The sequence below is a fragment of the Ranitomeya imitator genome, chromosome 2, assembly GCF_032444005.1.
Source record: "Ranitomeya imitator isolate aRanImi1 chromosome 2, aRanImi1.pri, whole genome shotgun sequence".
NCBI lineage: Eukaryota > Metazoa > Chordata > Amphibia > Anura > Dendrobatidae > Ranitomeya > Ranitomeya imitator.
The window spans coordinates 183,088,023-183,112,906 of NC_091283.1; the positions used below are offsets into that span (position 1 = coordinate 183,088,023).

The following is a 24,884-nucleotide window of genomic DNA, read 5'->3' on the forward strand; positions in this document are numbered from 1 at the left end:
ATGTGTAGAGATTAAGACACAAATACTAAAGATACTAAAAAAAAGGAGAAAATTACTCCAGAAAACTGGAGAAACACCTATGTGCATACTTGCATACCAGCTTAGCGACCGGGCGACCAGAGACAGCTGTCAGCCCGGTTCTGGTTGCACTATTCTGTTGTGCAGCTCTGGAGCACAAACTGGTGCAGAGCACAAAACTAAGTTGCAGTTGGCATATGAGAGGGAAGTCAATTGGAAAAATGCCTCCAAATAATGCGGAGTGCCCAAAAATTAGCATCAGGGCACTTGGGCACAAGGGAGGCAGACAGATGGGTTCTCATTCATTTCTCACTTTTGAAAATTGTTGTAACCTGCTATCCAAACCTTTAACAAGCTGCAGTTCACATCATAACCAGAGGGTGGCCACATGTAGTCTCCCTAGGAATCTCCCAACAGAGTATCATGACCTCATGTTTTTTCAAAGTCGGTGAATTCATGGCACTAATTTTGAGATATGTTGGGCTAAGTGGAAATGAAGAATCATGTGTGCTGTGGCAAGTGATCGGTTGCATCAGACACATACCCCATCCAACCGGAAGAAGAAGCAAGAGAGGAGTGGCGGGGTGAAGGTAGGCAAGTATATGGTTTTTATTAACTTTTAGACTATACTTGCCCACTTTTTTCTTGAGAACGACCCCTTAAAAATATTGTGTGCCACTTTCAGATAGATCAGCGTCCACAATCCTTTGGTAGTGCACTACTACACTCTACCTGGTAAGTTCTACAGGCCTCTTAAGGGTAAATTCACACTAGCTGTTTTTTTCAGCGGTGTTTTCAGCATGCTTTCCTTGTTTTTTCTTGTGGGTTCTATTTTAGGAGGTTTGGCATGCTAGATTGGTCTCTTGTGCATGCTGATAAAGTTTAGTGTTGGAAAAAAAGTCCTATTCTATAGAACCAGGTTTTGGCACAAAAAAAACAACAAAACCTGATATCTGCATTTTTTATGTATTTTTTCAGCGTTTTTTCGCCACCCATTCAAGTCAATGGGTGAAAAAAGCTGTAAAAAATGCTGAAAGAAATGTGACATGCTCTATTGTGCAAAAAATATGCAAAACAAAAAACCCTGATGACAAAAAAAACAATGTGTGTGCATGAGACTTCTGAAATCTCATGGACGTAGCTGGTACTGTAAAACTCAGCTGAAAATTTGCATAAAAGATGCATATTAAAAACGCTGGAAAAACGCCTTATGCCTCTGACCTACAGAACAGAGGTATGATGTGTGATGTCAGTGTCCTGGCGCAGGCCATGTAACGACGTCCCTGCATTGTGCCACTAAATGCACGGGAGGGGAGAGAAGTGCTGCGGCGTTGAGAATCAGGACAAGGCGGGAATTTCTTTCATTATTTTTCTCTCGGCCTTACTACTTTGTAGTAAAAAACTTATTAAGGGGGAACTTGTACTTATTAATACTATTATCAAATACCGAGGCTTCCTGGGCATTATTGTTACTGAATAACGGGGCACCCGATTATTGTGGATCTAGAGGACACTTTGGGGATTATTGTTCATTAATGGGGCACGCTAGGTACTTTTTGTGTATTCAGGGGCACTCTGTTCATTATTACTTTTTAACGGGCAATATTATTTTCTAGATGGAAGGGAAGCGACAAGCTCAGCATCTGGGTAGCAGCAGAATGGAGAACGTGTATAGGTCGGAAATAGGGAGGGACGGCGCAAGAAATTTGAGAAGTGAAATTTGTCCGTGTTACAAACGCTACAGACTGAGCTGGATTATAAATCTTTTATGTTGCTCTGGGATGGATGGAAAAGAAAGGGAAAATGACCGAGTCCAATCTGAAAGGATGTCACCTGTGAGTTCACTACTCCTGCTATAAGGTCACTATATGGCGATTATATTGGTCTCGGTTTAGCAGCATTGTCGTCTGCGAGGTTTCACCTATACACTATAATTAAGATCTGCCTCCATGGTTGTATACATGCGCTACCTGGGTTGGAGGTCCACTCAGCCATGTTCTGCCCCTCCTGTACTGAACCCCTAGATACGGCTCTGCCTCTTTTAGGTTTCTTTTTTATTAGTGGGCTAAATACTTTTTCTGTCAACTAATCAGCCCCTTACCCCCACTAATGCCAAACTTCACTTGCATATACATCCAATATTGAAGCGTGACCTGTCCAAGTGATTCATTGCTCCCGAATGTTGAAAGTTATTCAATGCCAATGAAAAAGTGATTTATCAAGATGCTGAAATGACCCCGTCGGGCTGCGATGATTCATTCCCCCGGTGTGATGGAGAGACGCCTCTTCACTGCTCTCTACACTCAAGATGCCTTCATTTTCTTCACACATTTAAGTGAATGCTCAAGGCCAAGGTCATCAACAGGGTCACATCGGCATGTAATGTGTATCAACAGATCATGTCAATTCCAGAAAATAAATGTACTGGAATATGATTTACTTATGACACGTTGTATCTGAGTATCGCTCTTCAATAGACAGAATGATAAAGGATACAATAAAATAAATCATTTCAGCCTTTAATGATCTTTAAAATCACAATCCCTCTTGTAAAGAGGACACATTATTTTAGTATATGCAGTTTTTTTTTCTTTCTGCATAGTGTAGTTCTTCTGTTACTCCTCCTGGAAATGTTTCAGTATATTGTTAATTGGGTGTCACTACTTTCCTTTTCAATGGAGCTTTTATACCATTTCCGATTTATAATCATGAAAATATGCAACCAACAGATTCAATCCAATAAGTTGGAATTGGTGCAACCAACCCAGAACCACTTAAAGGGGTTTTTGACTACTCGGACAGCCCTCTGGTTGTCCACTACTAGAACAACCCCTTCTCAATCTGAATGTTTGCCCCCTCTAAAATAAAAAAAGCCTATACTCACCTCTGGTGCCGACACCATTCCAGCGGTGTAGGAACTCACGTTCCTGGAATTCACATGAGGTTGTTATCATGTGAGCCCTGTGCCCAATCAGGTGCTGGCATCACAGTCCCCACCTAAGTAATCAACAGGGGGTGAGTGGCCAACTCCTGAGTCCCGGGAACACTAGTGCCAACACTAGTGGAATAGCGCCGCTATGAGAGGAGAGTATAGGTGTTTTTATTTTAATGGGGTAACCATTCTTAGTGAGAAGGGGTTGTCCTAGTAGTGTACAACCCCTTTAATTATTATATTCCCTAGTGTAAAAAAATAATATAACATCAAAGGTGCCATTCCAGCGATGTTGGCGCCAGGGCATCCCAGGACTTGCATGACATTGTTAGGTCACGTGAACACTGCAGCTAATCACTGATTGGCAGCAGTGCTCATGTTTCCATAATCCCGACCACCTATGGCCTCCATATAAAGATAGATATGAATGGCTGAGATAGGAGTACCTAAAGGTTACTATACTGTGTACAGTCATTTCTTATCTGCCGAGGTTACCTGCTCTTTAAATTCCACTTCTTTCGGTTGCACAGATTCTTCAGAAAACGAGGCACGGAAACTCTGCTGGCTGAATCCTACAGAAATGGGACGAAAGTAGGAAAATTAGAAATGAACGCAAATGGACACATATGGAAGAAGGAAAAAGGTTAGTAATGACAAATGTGACTTCTGTATCACACGCACCTTCCACACCCAAACCGTCGGGGAAGAGAAGGCCCTGCACGGCACAGCAGATGTCCTCGAATATGCAGTCCTCCTCTCTGTCGGCATCAAACTGTGGGAAGAATTGGCAGGAGCCATGTTATTCAGGCCTCATTCTGACGCCCGTTCTTCAGTTCTCTGTGGTTTCCACAGCTAGGACATGAACCCGTTACAGTCTATGTGGCCGTTCACACGACCGTGTTGTTTTCCCATCAAAAAGATCACGGCGACATGTCCATTCTTATCAAAATCACCCGTACAAGACTATGGCCCTGTGGGATCTGTTTGCTTTTTGTACAAGCTTTTGGAATGGACTCTCCTACAAAATCTACATGAAAAAAATGCTTTTAATAAACTTCCTATTGATATAAATGGATAAAACACACCGACAGTGCTCAGAGTGCTTTGTTTATCCGTGTGGGAAAAGAAGCAACATGTCAAATCTTGCAGCGTTTCTGCTTAAAAAAATGCTCAAAATTTTGATTACTTGATCATTTAAAGCAGAAAAAACTCCCTGAATATAAAAAAAGTGTATAAACATCAAATTAAAACATCTATAAAAAATATTTTTATATAGATTTTTCAACTTCTTAAAGATGCCCATACACCTGTGGGGCAAATACTCATTATCTCGCCAAACTCCTCCATACACTAGAATGCCTGGCTCCACTATGGGGAAAGAATTGAGCATTTAAAGATGTGCAGCTATGACTGTTCCTTATTACGGCCCCCCTGAACCCAGGCCTTATTGCTAGTTGCGATGTCAGGCATGGCCTGTAGGGGGCAGACTTTTGCTCGGCTGTATTGCAAGATCACTGTTGCTGTGGAAATCTTTTGGATATGCCATCACTTTGAGATTAGGGAGGGGCACAAGCTCTGGGACCCCCACTGATCCTGGGAATGAAGGGCCCATAATGTCTTCTCTGTGCAGGGAAACTGCAGCACGACTCCCTTCATGTGAACAGTGCCGTGCTGCTGGTAGCAGCAGTTACTGCTCGAGCCTCTTCATTCTCAGGATCAATGTGATATGGCACAATGATGGGAATACCCGGGTACGATGTAGCAGTGCCGGATCAGCGTGGACACTCACTCTTGCTATGAGCCCTTTGTCTTGGTAATATTTGACAATCAGGGGAAGGTTCTGTTTGAAGGTGTCCAACCTTCGGTCGATGGCATGTGCGTTATCGTCTGGTCGTCCTTGTTGTGCTGAACGTCTTTCCAATCTCTGCCGCAGACGTTGACTCGAACACGCCAAGAAGATCACCAGATCTGGGGTTCCAATCTGTAGACGATACAGATCCAGTAAGGTCTGTGACAATCAGACATCATGTTCTGTATTTCTAATAAATCCGCACCTGCTCCTCGAAGGTGAATGCCTGGCCGATGTCCCGGGGAAACCCATCAACCACAAAGCCGGTGGAGTCCTGATGGTTGATAAATTGCTGTTTCAGCTCCTCGATCGTGGTTTCCTAAATAAAAAAAAAGGCAAAATATCTAAAGCGTTTTTTTTTTTTTTTGCACAAATTGAAATTGCAACTTTTTTACATTTTTACGCCAGAGTGGGCAAAGCTGGGACGGGCCGTGGTGAACCTTGCTCATATAATTCATCACTTTAGTGGCATCGATTTAACCAGAAATGTAATCAGAGGACTATTGTGAAGTGCGCCTAATTAATTAAGTAACAAGGACCTCTTAATGAGACTCTTAATTCCAGCGATCCCGTTCACTCACACTGACCTACACCATGCCTGTCCTAATGAATCAGGCATTTTGTTTTCCCATGGATATTTAGATGTGACGTGGCCTGTGGTCATAAATCAGCTGAGAGGTACTCAGAAAAAAAAGACAAAAGAGTTACCAACTCTTCTGAGAGAGCGAGCTCACTGACAGATTCTCAGTGAACTCATTCTGCCGCAATATTCTGTTGGCCCCTCTTCCTAATACTGTGCCGTGGAGATAATCGTGCAGTTTCCCTTTGCTCACCTGTTACTTAGGACTGGAGAAGCATGACGGCTTTATTTATTTCAGCAACAGTGCCATACCGGTCCACAGCTTGTGCCTGGTATTGCAGCTCAGCTCCATTGAAGTGAATAAGACTGAGATGCAATACCAGTATCCTCCTTCTGAAAAAAAAAAACCTTTAATATACAGTTTGTGCTTTTTGGGGGAGTTTGGGATAACGGGTGCATTTATTACCTGTTTTGCCAGCTTACTTCTAGCAATAGGTGTTCTGCATTAAATCTATATATCTGGTGAAGGATTATACTGAATTGAGCACAATATTTTTTTTTTTTTTTTATCTTTTGCAATGACTTCAGCACTTACTTGTAATAATGCCTACATGCCACCAGGGGGAGTATAGTGCTTTCTCTGCTTGTTCTCCACTAAGAATCCCAGCATTAAGCATTCATTAAAGCTCAGCTGCTAGCCTGGCATTACATAGGGCAGAGGGCCCCTTAAGTGGCTTTTAGATGGTGAGGAAAGTGCATTTAGAAACGGGAATGTACCACTTTCAAAAGGATAATTTTTGGAGGGGTAAATAATACAATTGCGTAAAAGATGTATACCAAAATATGCCTATATATAGATATATAATATTAACCACTTTGCAGACTGGAAAACCACACAATTCAAGTATATAACCCATAAATGTATTATTTGATAGGATTAGCTTTATCAGTATGGATAAATTAATGCCCGTGACCACAAGCTAGCGGCCAGATTTTACAGCAGCCTGGTGAAATTGGATTATATTTATTGGAACTGACACTTGATGTGCGCTGGTTTTGTTCCTAATGATAGGCACAGACCATTTTTAGAGATTCTCTAATTTTCAGTTTTCCACCTTCACCCAAATCTAATCCAGTAGCCTTGACCGCGTATGCCGAGTACGTTCTTTCTTACGTATGTAGCCTAACCACCAAACTACTGCCCACCGACCCACCTTTCCTTAAATAAAACATAACCACTTATTCTTTTTGGATATTTTGGCCACAGCGGCCAACTTTATTAACAAAATAACATAACATAAATACAACAGTATAAATTCGAGGGGAGGGTTCTTGGAGCTAAAAAGATCTGGCAAAAACCCCACAAGATAAGCTCGACCACCATATTACCCTCAGCCGTGAAAACCAGCTCGAGGGCACCGTACATCCCGTTCCGGGAAGAGAAAAAACCACCAACAGCTCCCAGGGTAAAAACCCCGTCCAGAGCCCATACCAAAATGCCAGATCCAACCCCAACAAATTTTAAATTAACTGTAATTATGCTCCAATTCCTTCCCCCAACCAATCAGCGTCAACTCCAAGAACCCCCACCCCCCCACTGCCACTGTGACAATACATGAATAAAATGCAAATAATGACCAAACACCCGCATACAAAGTGTAAACCCACAAATGTCCTCCTTTTTTTTTTTTTTTTTTTTTTTTTTTTTATATATATATATAAATAACTTCCCTCGCCATATCCACATATAAACACTGCCCCGCAATTCCCCCCCTCAATAACAAAAACCCCCAAGCACACAACAACAAGGGAGGGTGGGTGGGTCTTCCTTCTCCTGGATTAAGGTAGGGAATGGCGGTTTTCCCGCACTTTCCCTACTACCTCCCCCTTCTAAACCCCTCCCCCCTTTCCATTCTCCTATCCCCAGCCGGAGCATTATTCAAAAAGACCGCCGGCTCAAAGCAGTCATGGGGGGCCTCCTCCCAGCTGCGCTTTGTTCCAGCCCCCATCTTGACCGCGTATGCCGAGTACGTTCTTTCTTACGTATGTAGCCTAACCACCAAACTACTGCCCACCGACCCACCTTTCCTTAAATAAAACATAACCACTTATTCTTTTTGGATATTTTGGCCACAGCGGCCAACTTTATTAACAAAATAACATAACATAAATACAACAGTATAAATTCGAGGGGAGGGTTCTTGGAGCTAAAAAGATCTGGCAAAAACCCCACAAGATAAGCTCGACCACCATATTACCCTCAGCCGTGAAAACCAGCTCGAGGGCACCGTACATCCCGTTCCGGGAAGAGAAAAAACCACCAACAGCTCCCAGGGTAAAAACCCCGTCCAGAGCCCATACCAAAATGCCAGATCCAACCCCAACAAATTTTAAATTAACTGTAATTATGCTCCAATTCCTTCCCCCAACCAATCAGCGTCAACTCCAAGAACCCCCACCCCCCCACCACACACGAACAGCCCTGACCACCTCAGGCTCGTGAGTGCCCCAATGCCACCAACGCCCGCTCAACTCCTTCTTGCAATGCTAAAGTCCACAAATCAATCCCAATCGCGTTCAAGTGAACTCCGTCTTCCAACCAGTAGTTACCAGTCCCTGCCTCCAATTCAAAATGTCTAACACTAATCCCCCCATTCCTGGAAACAAAACCCGCTATTGCCCTATTCAACTTGACCCTAGCCCTATTAATACCCTTCAACGATCTAGCCCCCCTCCACCGTTTTCTGGGCACAATATCTGACCACACTATCAACACCCCAGGAAATGATACCTGCAACCTCAACAAATCGAACCGTATGTCCCTAATCAATTCCCTGACAGGCCGCACACCCAAGTCATTCCCCCCCAAATGCACGATTAAAATGTCAGGTTGTCTATCTAACCGAACCGCCTTAGAAAATTCAGGAAGGGCCCTGCCCCACACCATCCCCCTATATCCCAACCACCGAATGACAACTTGACGCCTACTAAAGCCCAGTTGCCTACCGTCCGGCCTGACCTCGGCCCGCAGCGCCCCCCAATGAACGAACGAATGTCCGAAGATCCAGGCTAAGTAAGGGGACATACCTGCAACAAGATGCATGAAGAAAAAAACACTGGGGTCAAATACAAAATCATAATCGCACCATTAAATTAATGACGGACGTAACTTAAGTAACGATTTGAAGTCCACCTGCCAATTCTACGAATGTCTTCCGCGCCCAAACCCAAACTATCAGCTTCTGATGCCGCCCCGATACGAAATGAATGCGACCCAAACATATCCGGAGAAAGACCCAACTCCTGCAAGCCCCTTCTTAACACTGCAATGAACTGAAAGCGTGACAAAAATGACCCCTCTGCGTGACATAACAAAGGGCCAGATCTGCCTGACCATAACTGCCAGTATGCTTCCAGACAACCTCTAGGACACATCAGAGACCCGTTAACCCTCCCCAGCACGACACGTCTCCCTCTCCCAATTTGGTCAGTCTTTGAACGCCGAATCCAAAAAACAACACCCCCTGTCCAAACTTCCACATCCTCCGCCAATAAACCCCCGGCTCTAACTTTGGACGCAGACACCAGTTCCCCAACGCGCATGGCCCCAAAAAATGCTAATGAAAAGGCAAGGCGGAACAACGCCAATTCGAAACCCGAACCACAAATAATCTCCAAGACTCCACCCAACCGTTCTAAAAGGCTAAACGAAATGGGGCGGCGACGATCAATAGTGTGATTACCTCTCCTAAAACCCCTAAGTGCCTGTCTGACCAAAAATTGTTTTGTCACGTCCACCAACCCCTGCAACTTAAAAGCAAACGCCAATCCAGCAACAAATTTATTAACCTTCGAAACTGACCAACCTTCTTCGGCCGCCTTCCCGATCAAGAATAATACTGCCAACATCCTGTCTTCTTCAGACACCAACTGGCCCCACACCGACACCCAACTTTGCCATACCCGCCAAGATGCTTCATATGATGCCCATGTTTGGCTCGTCACAGACTCCTGAATCAACCGGCCCGCTCGTCCATAATCACGCTCCAGAGATGCAAAGGGCATTCCTCTCCCGAGATCTCCGCGTCCGGCGCTAATTCCCGAAAACGGTCCCACTGGAAACGAGACAATGCATCCGCTATTGAGTTTTGCACACCCGGCACGTGCACCGCCGAAATACAAGCGTTCAGCTCCAAGCACTGAAAAACCAACTCCCTCACCAACTTAATCACCGGGGGAGATGAGGCCGACAAGCTGTTAATCACCGACACAACGCCCATGTTATCGCAATGAAAACGAATCCTTCTATTAGCAAACATTTCCCCCCAAATGAAAACCGCTACCACAATAGGAAACAATTCCAACAGGACCAGGTTTTTTGTAAGGCCCAAGTCTCTCCACTGGCTTGGCCACCGTCCGGCACACCAACGACCACCACAATAGGCCCCGTAACCAGCCGAACCGGCTGCATCCGTGAATATCTCGCAATCAAAGTTTGTCAAGACCTCCTGCTGAATCAATGACCGCCCATTGTAATTGCCCAGGAAACGTTGCCACACTAGCAAGTCATCTTTGTGCTCCTTGTTCAGGCGAATAAAATGGTGCGGCTCCTTTACGCCTGCCGTCGCCACCGACAACCTGCGACAAAATATCCTGCCCATGGGCATGATCCGACATGCAAAATTCAATCTACCCAAAAGAGACTGCAACTCTTTCAAAGTCAACTTCCGCTTTCTTCTAGCCCTTTCAACCTCCTGCTGCAGAATGGCCAACTTATCCTCCGGCAACCGACACTCCATTTTTTCGGAGTCAATTAAAATTCCTAAAAAACTCAACGCCGTGCTGGGACCCTCTGTTTTATCTGCCGCTAATGGAACTCCAAAAAGCTCTGCGACCCAAAACATAGCCGTTAGCGTATTACGACACACTGCGGAATCAGGCGGCCCAATAAACAAAAAATCATCCAAATAATGGATAACCGACTGAACTCCCGCCACGTCCCTAACCACCCACTCCAGAAACGTACTAAATGTCTCAAACAACGAACAAGAAATGGCGCAGCCCATTGGCAAACATCTGTCCAGATAGTAACCACCATTCCAAAAACAACCTAATAACGGAACACTGTCCGGATGCACCGGAAGCAAACGGAAGGCCGATTCAATATCCGTCTTTGCCAACAGCGCCCCCAGGCCATGCCTTCTCACCCACTGCACCGCTGCATCGAATGATGTATACTCCACAGAGCACAGCTCTTGGGCGATGCCATCATTTACCGACCGACCCTTTGGATACGACAAATGTTGAATCAGCCGAAACTTATTCGGCTCTTTCTTAGGCACCACCCCCAAAGGGGAAACCACCATACCCTCCGTCGGCGGGTTCGCAAACGGCCCCGACATCCTTCCCAACTCTACTTCTTTCCTAATTTTAACATCAACCACCTCGGCATGCAACATTGCCGACCGCAAATTCTTAATTGAAAAAGGAACCTCATGACTCGGAGGAGGAATCCTAAAACCATCCGCAAAGCCATTAAAAATAATACCTGCCTTCACCTGATCAGGGTACCTATTTAGAAAGGGGGCCATCTCGTGAAGCCTCACCGGGCTCTCCCCCTTGACCGGCACCCACAACTGGCTTTCCTTTTCCCTTCCTGAAACACTTTGAAGCCCCGTGTGAACTTCCGTTACAGTGGGAACACACATGTTTAAATTTACAGGTGCTACCGTATTTACACTGCCCGTCATTAAACTGCCAGCAGGTTCCAGACTTCTCCTTTGCTCCCTGTGCACCCTGACTACTGCTTCCGTGTCCCGCCTGCTGGCTGCCACCACCCCCGGACCCATGAAAGGACTGCCCATGTCTGGCTGGGGCCATAACCTTCAGCCAAAGGCCTATATCCTTCTGGTCCCACCTAATTTCTGGCCTAACCGCCTTTCTCTGTCTAAACTGTTCATCGTACCGCAGCCACGTTTGACCGCCGTATGTACGATGCGCCTCCCCAATTGAGTCTAGATAGCAAAACAAACCCGAGCAATTCTCGGGCGCCTTCTCCCCCACTACGCTCGCCAATATTGCGAATGCCTGTAACCAATTCACGAATGTCTGCGGAATTAAACGCCACCTCCGCTTTTCCTCCTCCTCCTTTTTGCTATCGTCTTTTTTCCCTTTATCCAAATTAAACTTCTCCAACGGGAGCAAGGAAAAAATTTCCACATACTCGTCTCTCCAAATCTTCTCCTTCACCTCCTTTTTTAAATGCGCTCCCAACGGCCCTTCAAAGCACACATAAACTTCCCCTTTTGCTCTGTCATCTAATTTTACCGAATCGCCTTTTTCCTTCTCTGTCTGAACCGAAACTGATACTCCTGCCGATGCTTCCTCCAATACTCGACTAGGGCTTACCAACCCACTTCCCGACGGGGGTGCCACCCCTCGCCCAGCCAGCCACGCCTCCACCGGCGATGCAGCAACCCCATTTGCCGACCCCCCTTCCAATCTACGCAAAATTTGCGACATACCCTGCAATAAGTCCTGCATGCCTGGCACCTCTGCCACAATCGGCCCACTCCTCTGCCGCTCCTCACACACCGCCACCCGACTTCCCCTAACTTCCTGCAACCCGGCCCCTGCGGGCGACAAACCAGACGTAGAATCATACTCACAACGCTGCGCGGGTGCTGTGTCCCCGCCAGCCGGACCTCCGGATCCCTGTCGCTCCGATCTCCCTTGTCGATCACCTCTGGACTCCGACACCTCCTCACCGCGTCGATGCCCTGGGCCCGCGCCCCTGGCCTCCTCGTCACCAGGGGGGACCCGAGCGTGCTGGAACTGCTGCGCTGCTAGCCCTCTCTGCCCCAGGCCCGCGCCCCTGGCCTCCTCGTCACCAGGGGGGACCCGAGCGTGCTGTAGCTGCTGTACCGATCCACTCCTCCGTCCGCCGTCAGTATTCCCCGCCACCTCACCGTCCGATGGGCAACGGGTAAACGCTGCTCTATGTTCCGGAGATCTCCTGGGCGACCGCGACCGATCCCCGCGTTCCAACTCGGGCGAGCCCGCCCGGTCGTGTAACGATCTTCGCTCCCTAGCAGGCAGCTCGACACTGCTGCCTGCATCTCTCCCTCCGCTGCGCCGTTCCGTGTAGGCAGGACGTAGCAGATCTCCTGACCGCTGACCGTCCGCCGCCTGTGTACTCCTCGTGGACATCCCAGCAGGCACCCTGGGAGGCGATGGGCTGTGGGTGCCTGCCGCAGGCAAAGGGGCCGGATTCCTGGGTGTTGCTGCCGCTGCTCGTCCTGGCCGTGCTGCTCTTCCTGGACTTGCTGCTCCTCTTGCTGCTCCTCCTGGCTGTGTCCCCCTGCCTGGCTGGGCTGGTCTTCCTGGTGGCGCTGTTCTCCCTCGTCCTGCCGCCGCGCGCCCCCTGGGGGCTGTGGATCTGGTGGTGGCAGGAGAAGCGGGGACAGGGGAAGCGACGGCCGCTCTGCTCCTGGATGCTGGGACAGCTGATGGAGCCGGTGTAGCGGCGGCCGCACGCCCGCCGCTAGCTGTGGACCTGCCAGGAGCGGAGGAAGCTGCGGCCGCGCTCTGCCTGGATCGCGCAGGCCGCACTTCCGGTCCGACGCTCCCGGCGGCAGCGGCGGTGTCCTGGGTCTGCCGCCCGGCGCGCGCAGGCCGGGTGCATGGATTCCTGCCGGAGCGGGAGCGACCAGGGGGGGAAGCGCCGCTGGACTCACCGCCCGCAGGGTCCCTGGAGGGGCTCCGGAGCCTGCGCCTGCCACGCGCCGGGAGATCCGGAGATAGTCTCTCCGGGGGCCTGGTCCTCCTGCCCCGTGAGCTCTGCCCGGATCCTCCTGCGGCACCAATGATGGAGGCCAGCTGTGCCTCAAGCCAGCCCCCTCTTCTGGATCTGGCCATCTCTTGGAGCTGGGCCAGCATGGACTCCGCTGACGCCATCCTGCACTTCTTCCTTCTCCTGGATTAAGGTAGGGAATGGCGGTTTTCCCGCACTTTCCCTACTACCTCCCCCTTCTAAACCCCTCCCCCCTTTCCATTCTCCTATCCCCAGCCGGAGCATTATTCAAAAAGACCGCCGGCTCAAAGCAGTCATGGGGGGCCTCCTCCCAGCTGCGCTTTGTTCCAGCCCCCATCTTTATAAGGGATTTTGCAGAGGGTGTTTGATAACCGTGTCCCTTACACCCATAAGAAGGAGAACTTGGCGGAGCTAGGACCAGAAGATGCCATTTTTGGGAAGCCCTGCACCCTGGCGTACCTAGGTCCCATTACCGTTCCACAAAGACATATGCCGTCTTTACCTTTTTGTTTTCGTGCTGCTGAGTTATTATGTCAGGAAACGAACCAAGCATTTCCATGACAATGCAGCAAGGAGGCGTAAAAGCCGCTCAGTCTCTTTTGTGTCATTGCAAACAGTTGCTCCACTGTTACATCAATCTTACATTAATTAAACAGGACTAGCTGCATACAGTCAATGTATCTCATTTAAAGGGAACCTATCACTAGGTTTGGGGCTACCATGATGTTGTAATGTAGCCGAGGTCCAAACTCGCTTTTTGTCAAAACCAGTCGTTTCGGCATTCAGTAGTAAAAGATTCTCTACATTATTGACATGAGTCCGAGAGATGAAGCCGGCAGCAGTGCGTGAATGCTCACTGTGCAGATGAAGCCGAGGATAGTGCCCCTTGCTCATACACATGGACTAATTCACAAGTTCTTTCATTATCTAATGAATGTTTTTACCTGTGCAAGTTTGAAACACTTAATGGTTTATTTCCAGATTTTCACAGGACATCAGTTCGACTCATGGGACCCCCTGTATACTATATACAGAGGTCCTGTGTACAATGTCACCAGTGATCTCTGTATTACCTCTACACAGACACTACATACTAAGTACAGATCTCCTGTGAATACTGGCACTTATGGTGATAGTATTGTGGGTTTTTTATTCATTACTGATCAGTATTGTAGTATTCAGTCACTATGCGGTGGTAATATGTGGTCTGGAAATGGTGTTGCGGTATTTGTCTCTTGTATGTGCTATTTGGTCACCAAGTGGTGGTAATATGTGGTCTTGACATGGTGCGGTGGTATTTGTTCCTTGTATGTGATATTATTCCATCACTGTGGTTGTAATTTGTGGTCTGGTCATGGTGCGGTGGTATTTGTTCCTTGTATGTGATATTGGTCATTTTAAAAATTGAAAAATAAATCAAAATACACCTAAATTGTATTGCATATTTTAACAAATATTTAATAGGTTACAGCAGGGGTGTCAAACTGCATTCCTCGAGGGCCTCAAACCATGCGTGTTTTCAAGATTTCCTTAGCATTGCACAAGGTGCTGGAATCATTCTCTGCAGGTGATTAAGTTATCACCTGTGCAATGCAAGGAAATCCTGAAAACATGACCTGTTTGCAGCCCTCGAGGAATGCAGTTTGACACCCCTGGGTTACAGTAGATTAGGGCCCGGCCATTTTTCTGGAATAATCCGTAACTTGACCGGGGGGGGCCCACAGTGTCTGAACAGCCCTGGCTAAAGGTACCGTCACACTAGACGATATCGCTAGCGATCCGTGACGTTGCAGCGTCCTGGCTAGCGATATCGTCCAGTGTGACAGGCAGCAGCGATCAGGCCCCTGCTGTGCTGTCGCTGGTCGGGGAAGAAAGTCCAGAACTTTGTTTCGTCGCTGGACTCCCCGCAGACATTGCTGAATCGGCGTGTGTGACACCGATTCAGCGATGTCTTTGCTGGTAACCAGGGTAAACATCGGTTACTAAGCGCAGGGCCGCGCTTAGTAACCCGATGTTTACCCTGGTTACCAACGTTAAAGTAAAAAAAAACAACCACTACATACTTACCTACCGCTGTCTGTCCTCGGCGCTCTGCTTCTCTGCTCTGGCTGTGAGCACAGCGGCCGGAAAGCAGAGCGGTGACGTCACCGCTCTGCTTTCCGGCTAACCGGCGCTCACAGCCAGTACAGAGAAGCAGAGCGCCGAGGACAGACAGCGGTAGGTAAGTATGTAGCGTTTGTTTTTTTACTTTTAGGATGGTAACCAGGGTAAACATCGGGTTACTAAGCGCGGCCCTGCGCTTAGTAACCCGATGTTTACCCTGGTTACCGGGGACCTCGGGATCGTTGGTCACTGGAGAGCTGTCTGTGTGACAGCTCTCCAGCGACCAAACAGCGACGCTGCAGCGATCCGGATCGTTGTCGGTATCGCTGCAGCGTCGCTTAGTGTGACGGTACCTTAACCTTAATCCACTCCTGCCCCCAGCAATCCTATTTTGGGACTGCCAGGGTAAACTAATTACAGTTTCGGCCATTTCCAGGAGTCTCTTAGACAATGAATGGAGCATAGGTCAAGTATGTAGGGCACTGCAGAGTTCTCAGGTTCACTGGGAATCAGGAAGATAGGAGATAACTTTCAATTCTGAGAAAGCCCCAGTTGTATAGTAACTAGTGATGGGCGAGCGTGCTCGGATAAGGTGTTATCTGAGCATGCTCATGTGCTAACCAAGTGTCTTCGGCGTGCTCGAAAAATATGTTTGAGTGCCCGCAGCTGCATGTCTTGTGGCCCTTTGACAGCCGTAACACATGCAGGTATTGCCTGTTTGTTATTCAATCCCTGCACATATTCTGGCTGTCGAACAGCCATGGGGACTCAAACATATTATTTGAGCACGCCAAAGTCACTCAGTTAGCAAATGAGCATGCTCAGATAACACCTTATGCCAGCACGTTCGCTCATAACTAATAGTAACACGAAGGTGGCTGCAAATGTAGAGACAGTTCCACTTTAACAGAGCTTATCTCATGTAGACATCACCTCTTTATTTACCTGATAAATGCGCTAATGTTATTTTAATGTTATTAAAGTAGCAATAGAAAACAAAAAGTATTATGCAAAAGGAGGACTGCAAAGCAAAAAAAATTAACTTTATTAATAACAAATATAGTGCAGCAACTAAAAACACCAGAGATGTATATGATAATATATCTCAGCCCGAGCTAATGAGCAAGACTAGACCAGGTCCTCAAACCATGCATGGTGGATAAATAAAGTAAAGAATAGTGACATCAACCCATAGGTGAAAAAAAATATATAGAAGCATATTTAGCCAACCATATCTGGAGACAATGAGGAGGTGGACAAAGAGGTGTTCATGAGCCACCGATACCTCATGTAGGAACTCATGAGCAACTAATATCTCATATAGCAACTCATCAGCAACCAATACCTCATGTAGGAACTCATGAGCAACCGATATCTCATATAGGAACTCATGAGCAACCAATACCACATATAGGAACTCATGAGCAACTGATATCTCATGTAGGAATACATGAGCAACCGATACCTCATGTAACATAGTAACATAGTAACATAGTTAGTAAGGCCGAAAAAAGACATTTGTCCATCCAGTTCAGCCTATATTCCATCATAATAAATACCCAGATCTACGTCCTTCTACAGAACCTAATAATTGTATGATACAATATTGTTCTGCTCCAGGAAGACATCCAGGCCTCTCTTGAACCCCTCGACTGAGTTCGCCATCACCACCTCCTCAGGCAAGCAATTCCAGATTCTCACTGCCCTAACAGTAAAGAATCCTCTTCTATGTTGGTGGAAAAACCTTCTCTCCTCCAGACGCAAAGAATGCCCCCTTGTGCCCGTCACCTTCCTTGGTATAAACAGATCCTCAGTGAGATATTTGTATTGTCCCCTTATATACTTATACATGGTTATTAGATCGCCCCTCAGTCGTCTTTTTTCTAGACTAAATAATCCTAATTTCGCTAATCTATCTGGGTATTGTAGTTCTCCCATCCCCTTTATTAATTTTGTTGCCCTCCTTTGTACTCTCTCTAGTTCCATTATATCCTTCCTGAGCACCGGTGCCCAAAACTGGACACAGTACTCCATGTGCGGTCTAACTAGGGATTTGTACAGAGGCAGTATAATGCTCTCATCATGTGTATCCAGACCTCTTTTAATGCACCCCATGATCCTGTTTGCCTTGGCAGCTGCTGCCTGGCACTGGCTGCTCCAGGTAAGTTTATCATTAACTAGGATCCCCAAGTCCTTCTCCCTGTCAGATTTACCCAGTGGTTTCCCGTTCAGTGTGTAATGGTGATATTGATTCCCTCTTCCCATGTGTATAACCTTACATTTATCATTGTTAAACCTCATCTGCCACCTTTCAGCCCAAGTTTCCAACTTATCCAGATCCATCTGTAGCAGAATACTATCTTCTCTTGTATTAACTGCTTTACATAGTTTTGTATCATCTGCAAATATCGATATTTTACTGTGTAAACCTTCTACCAGATCATTAATGAATATGTTGAAGAGAATGTAGGAATAGATGAGCAACCAACACCTCATGTAGGAACTCATGAACAGCCAATACCTCATGTAGGAACTCATGCGCAATCAATATCACTTGTAGGTACTCATGAGCAACTAATACCTCATGTAGGAACTCATGAGCAACTAATATCTCATATAGCAACTCATCAGCAACCAATACCTCATGTAGGAACTCATGAGCAACCGATATCATATAGGAACTCATGAGCAACCAATACCACATGTAGGAACTCATGAGCCACTGATATCTCATGTATGAATACATGAGCAACCGATACCTCATGTAGGAATAGATGAGCAACCAACACCTCATGTAGGAACTCATGAACAGCCAATACCTCATGTAGGAACTCATGAGCAATCAATATCTCATGTAGGAACTCATGAGCAACCAATACCTCATGTAGGAACTCATGATCAACTGATATCTCATGTAGGAATACATGAGCAACCAATACCTCATGTAGGAATAGATGAGCAACCAACATCTCATGTAGGAAATCATGAACAGCCAATACCTCATGTAGGAACTCATGAGCAACTGATATCTCATGTAGGAATACATGAGCAACTGATATCTCATGTAGGAATGCATGAGCAACTGATATCTCATGTAGGAATAAATGAGCAACCGGTATCTCATATAGGAACACATGAGCAACCAATACCTCATATAGGAACTCCTGAACAACCAATATCTCATGTAGGAATTCATGAGCAACCGATATCTCATGTAGGAACTAATGAGCAACCAATATCTCTTGTAGGAATACATGAGCAACCGATATCTAATTTAGGAATGCATGAGTAACCAATATCTCATGTAGGAACTCGTGAGCAACTGATATCTCATGCAGGAATGCATGAGCAACCAATACCTCATGTAGGAATAGATGAGCAACCAATATCTCATGTAGGAATTCATGAGCAAACCGATACCTCATGTACAAACTCATCAACACTCGATACCTCATATAGGAACTCATGAACAGCCGATACCTCACGTAGGAAGTCATGAACAGCCGATACCTCACGTAGGAACTCATGAACAGCCGATACGTCACGTAGGAACTCATGAACAGCCGATACCTCACGTAGGAACTCATGAACAGCCGATACCTCATGTAGGAACTCCTAAACAGCCGATACCTCACGTAGGAACTCATGAACAGCCGATACCTCACGTAGGAACTCATGAACAGCCGATACGTCGTGTAGGAACTCATGAGCAATTAATCCATCACTCAACTTGATGAGGTTATCAAAGACCTTTCTAATGGGCTTAGGCCTGGACCATCATGATGTGGCCAGTGGGTTTATGCATTGAGTTTCATGACCTGGCTAGTGGGCTTACGTGTGGAACATTGTGATGTAACCAATGGGATTATTCATGGAGCATATATGTTTTATCTTTATGTGTATCAAAATAAGTCAAATCTGACATACCGGTGGTGCAAGTTCCCCTTTAGAGATAATCTGGGCAATCAGTTCCCATTTGCGATCACTGCTGGCATGATGGATTAGCTGGTTGCGTAAGATCTCTCCAACAGAAATACAGTTAAATCCAAAATGAGAGGCCATCTTTGTGCTCTGAGTCCCCTTACCACTGCCCGGACCACCTAAAATATTAGATGTAAAACAGTACAAGTAGGGCAGAAAAATTAAAAAGAAAAGCAAAACATCAACTAAAGTGCATCCCCCCCATAATTCTGATGCTGCTCCGAGATTTCCAACATTCGAATCAGTGCTACAACTCTGACAAAAGCTTCATTGATTGGAATCACTCTTCATCCACAAAGGAAATGTTAAAGATTCATGACCCTTTTACCAATCCTTGGAGAATTCTGTCACCATAATGTCCAAAACAGGTCACGAAAGTAGTTTCTGAAATTCTTAACCCCTTCTATAGTCTATTGCAAGCATCATGGGATCCCATTAATGGATATCTGTGAGCAGTTCTGATAATCTATCTGCGCCATAGAGACATAAAAACCCTGCAAATTAGCGTCAGTTCTTACCAATTACAAAAATGATTTTAGGTCGAGGTCTATTGGGGTCAAAGACGTCGTATTCTTGAATGAGCCCTGTTGATTCTGTCATATCACTGTCACTGTCAATGGAGAACTGGGACTGAATCGGAGGAAGTCGCTCATAGCGGCGCATATGTTGTCCCTCTGGATGTAGAAAATAACATTCAGCAACAAATACAAATGAAAAAAAACACGGAACATTACATTAACTGTACAAGCTATATACCAGCTTACTCATTCACGTCACCAGGCAGTTTTATGGCATGGACGGACAGCAAGAGGCAGTTTCCCCGAGTGCCAAATTCTATGGGGCGCCAAATTTCACGTATGAACTAACATGGTGAAATAATTTATTCTTGGAGTGACTGAGCCCACCCTGCAGCTGATGAGCTAAATTAATAAAAGACCAAGCTGCTGCTTTGTCAATTTGGTCACTGGCTCCAGTTCCTATGAGGAGCACAGCAGTCAAGATGAGTTTATCAATGGCTGCGACCTCTGCATAGGCAGCAACTGATGTAACAGAGGTTGAGCAAGACCGTATTGAATCGTGCGCCCTGCTCTATGCTCTCCTGCAGCTCTCCTGTCAAAGGTAATTTTGTGAGAGGAGAGACAGGGAGCTGTCCCAAATAAAAAAAAAAAAAAAAAACTTTATCATTAATAGATATAATACTTTTTTCATTTTAACTAGAGTTAAGGTTAGGTTTGGGGCTAGGGTTAAGGCGATGGTTGATCCTAGGATTAGGTTAATAAAATAATTACAGTACATAACAAAAATTCCATAAAATGAAAAGTAGAAAAAATATATATAACTTTTGAGTTTTAAAATTCTAAGGTGGATTTCAGCAAAAAAGCATAAAAAAAGCTAAAACTACAATTACAGAAATCTTTATTTTAAAAAAACCCAATACATGAGATTGGAGAATAAATATTGGACTGGTTGTAGGACTCAGGAGATGCCAACTGTCCATGGGTTAGGGGGCACAAAATACTTACCTTAGGCGCTGGCAATTCATACTGCAACACTGTTACCTGCTGAGATGGGGAAAAAAGCACCAAAAAAAGAAAAAAAAAATACAATGTGTGAAAGCAGTTTTCACTTACCAGACTTCTGTGTGCTTTTTTTCCCCTGATTTCCATTAATAGGAGGCAAATTCCGACCCAAGAACGTATCCCACTGCACCTTTTCAGGGCCCCCTAAATCTCGAACCCTTTGTAGACACAGTTCTAAGTAATTAATGGGGTCCTCTGGACGGTAATACATGAGTCCTGTCAGCAGGCTCTAGAAGAAAGGTGGAGTACATTCTTGAAGGAGATTAGATTAATCAGTTTAGTGCCAAGGCTGCATTTGCTTCCAGGCACTCATCCATAGGGATTTATGAATATATACCAGCAATAATGGGAAACGGAATCTAATCAAGTGATGAGGCTACAGAACTCCAACCTCCCTTAAAGGTGCAGCTCCATAAATCAAGGCTAGACGTCCTGTGTGGACATACTCTACATAGACAATGATGACCTGTACTTTGGAGGGGTCATCAATACTTGACTGGTTGGGGTCCAACTCTTCCATAATCAGCTGTTTGCAGCTCTGGATGTAAATAGTGCACATGAAGCAAGCAGCAAATAGAAGCTGGACTGAGGTTTGATAACAAATATTGCACATCATTGATCCAGAAGAAAGAAGGCCCCCTTCAGATCATGGTTATAGTACACCTTGGACCAGTATGCCCCATTAAGGATATGTGTACATGTAACTGACCTGTCTGGAAGTTCTTCAGCACAATCTGCACTAAAAAGTGCCAATTATATTGCAGTAATACTGTATATTTCCCCCCATTGAAATCTGCAGTGAGAATCTGCAGCAGAAATTGACTTCATATCCGCAGCGCAGGTGATTTTTGGTGACAGTAAGTAAAATCTGCATTGATAATACACTGCATATCCCAATAGGAGCACAAGCCCTGACACTTTCCCAGGAAGCAGCAGCAGCGTGCACGGTAACTTTTTTTGGCACAGGTGGAAGAACGTACTACAGTGCACTTTAGGACAGAGACAGACGGCTGTATAACTCGTGCGATGATCGAATCGGACTGCATGCATGGACTGCCCGTCACCTCTCCTGGCCTGAGCATGACAGCGTGATGTGTGCAGCTGTCAAGTTCAGGTCAGAACAGCAGACGGTCAGTCCGAGGATTGCGATGCGGTCCTCGCACAAGTTATACGGCAGTCTGTCTCTGCCGTTACACAATGATTTTTTCAGCTGAAGATTGTAAGTAAGGGTTCCCCTATAGAATAGAAAGATTTCACAGACTTCTAAGTCACTTTAATAAAAGTAAATTTTGGAGTGTCAGATTAATGGCAAATTCAATGTAATTATAACATGCACTTATAGGCCAAATACAAGGAGAAAAGAAATGCTATATATTACGTCAGAATGAAATGTAAATGACCAAGCTGCGCAAGATAGTAAACTTATAAAATAAACCGTGCAAATAGTATATCTAGACACCATGCCTTCTAATATCCTGGACCTCTAGAAAGATATCAGGGCTGCAACTATACAAAATACTCAGATAATCTGCTCCCTCCTCCACTAAGTACTGCAGAGCTCCTAGCAGCACATGGCCAGAGCAACACTAATCAGATATATAAATTATGTATACATTAAATGCATGTGGGTACATTATATTGTCTGGAGAATATGCCTGCCTGTACATATTAACTATGTGTGTACTGCACATTATATACAGACTGTGTGTACATTATATACGTGTATATTGTACATTATATACAGACTTTGCCTGTGTACATTATGTGTACTGTACATTTTATACAGACTGTGCCGGTGTGTACTTTATATGAGTGTACTGTAAATTATATAAAGGCTGTGCTGGTGTACTTGTACATTATATACAGACTGTGTACATTATATACATGTATAAGGTATATTATATACAGATTGTCTGTGTGCACATTATATATGTGTATTGTACATTATATACAGATTACATATGTGTGTATTGTACATTATATGCAGACTGTTCCTGTGTAGATTATATATGTGTACTGTACATTATATACAGACTGCTTGTGTGTACATTATATGTGTACTGTAAATTATATATGACTGTACATTATATACAAACTGTGCTTGTGTGTATATTATATATATATGGCTACATTATATACAGACTGTGCCTGTGTGTACATTATATATGACTGTACATTATACACAGACTGTGCCTGTGTGTACATTATATATGACTGTACATTATATAAACTGTGCCTGTGTGTACATTATATATGTGTACTGTACATTTTATACAGACTGTGCCGGTGTGTACTTTATATGAGTGTACTGTAAATTATATAAAGGCTGTGCTTGTGTACATTGTACATGGGTGTACTTGTACATTATATACAGACTGTGTACATTATATACATGTATAAGGTATATTATATACAGATTGTCTGTGTGTACATTATATATGTGTATTGTACATTATATACAGATTACATGTGTGTATTGTACATTATATGCAGACTGTTCCTGTGTACATTATATATGTGTACTGTACATTATATACAGACTGCTCGTGTGTACATTATATGTGTACTGTAAATTATATGACTGTACATTATATACAAACTGTGCTTGTGTGTATATTATATATATATGACTACATTATATACAGACTGTGCCTGTGTGTACATTATATATGACTGTACATTATATAGACTGTGCCTCTGTGTACATTATATATGACTGTACATTATATACAGACTGTGCCTGTGTGTACATTATATATGACTGTACATTATATACAGACTGTGCCTGTGTGTACATTATTTACAGACTGTGCCTGTGTGTACATTATATACAGACTGTACCTGTGTGTGCATTATATATGACTGTACATTATATACAGACTGTGCCTGTGTGTACATTATATACAGACTGTGCCTGTGTGTACATTATATATGACTGTACATTATATACAGACTGTGCCTGTGTGTACATTATATACAGACTGTGCCTGTGTGTACATTATATACAGACTGTACCTGTGTGTGCATTATATATGACTAGACTGTACATTATATAACGACTGTGCCTGTGTGTACATTATATATGACTGTACATTATATAACGACTGTGGCTGTGTGTACATTATATGACTGTACATTATATACAGACTGTGCCTGTGTGTGCATTATATACAGACTGTACCTGTGTGTGCATTATATACAGACTGTGCCTGTGTGTACATTATATACAGACTGTACCTGTGTGTGCATTATATATGACTAGACTGTACATTATATAACGACTGTGCCTGTGTGTACATTATATGACTGTACATTATATACAGACTGTGCCTGTGTGTACATTATATACAGACTGTGCCTGTGTGTGCATTATATACAGACTGTGCCTGTGTGTGCATTATATACAGACTGTGCCTGTGTGTACATTATATACAGACTGTGCCTGTGTGTGCATTATATATGACTGTACATTATATACAGTGTGTAAGCTGCACGTGTGATATGCCATAAGGGAGACAGTAATGTAATACACTATATAAAGTAATGTCAGAGGGTGTTATGTAACATGATGTACCGTGAGCTGATACAATGTAACAATAGGAGCTGCAGTGATCGCCAGCAGACAGTGTACCGGTACCTCGAACAGCCGGGGGATGTGCCTGTCCTGCAGGTAGTCCTTGGCTTGTGATGTGCTCATGGTGCAGCAGCTGCCGCCTCTCCTCCCTCGTCCCCAGCCTGCAGCCTCCTCTCTGCCGCCAGTGCGCTCCCCTCCGCCGCCTCCTCCTCTCTGCGCTCCGGTCTCTCGCTCGCTGCCGCCTCCAAGAGCCAAACTGCACCGCCAGCTCCTCCGACACCCACCCGCCTCCTGAGGGGCACCTGAACGCCACTGACCCCCAACATGCCAGCTGCACACTGCAGAGAAGACCCCTGCGTCCATCACATACTGAGCAGTACTGTATAGACACCGGCCGCACAGAGGGAAGCACAGCAGCTATGTCTCTATCATCTTATGGACTGAACACTGTGTA

The 24,884-nt window shown here is 45.1% G+C and overlaps 1 protein-coding gene across 1 annotated transcript in view; it reads right to left on the reverse strand.

Moving 5' to 3' along the window:
• The window catches only part of AK1 (adenylate kinase 1), a 112,670-nt gene extending 88,001 nt beyond the window's left edge, over window positions 1-24,669 (reverse strand). The window contains exons 1-8 of the mRNA XM_069748218.1: window positions 24,494-24,669; window positions 20,908-21,085; window positions 19,795-19,950; window positions 19,223-19,395; window positions 5,005-5,118; window positions 4,740-4,931; window positions 3,632-3,722; window positions 3,446-3,522 (exon numbers count right to left, since the gene is read on the reverse strand). Coding sequence (XP_069604319.1) covers window positions 3,446-3,522; window positions 3,632-3,722; window positions 4,740-4,931; window positions 5,005-5,118; window positions 19,223-19,395; window positions 19,795-19,950; window positions 20,908-21,085; window positions 24,494-24,553 — 1,041 coding nt within the window. The 5' untranslated portion in view covers window positions 24,554-24,669. The remainder of the gene's footprint in view (window positions 1-3,445; window positions 3,523-3,631; window positions 3,723-4,739; window positions 4,932-5,004; window positions 5,119-19,222; window positions 19,396-19,794; window positions 19,951-20,907; window positions 21,086-24,493) is intronic.
• Window positions 24,670-24,884: the final 215 nt, after the last annotated feature.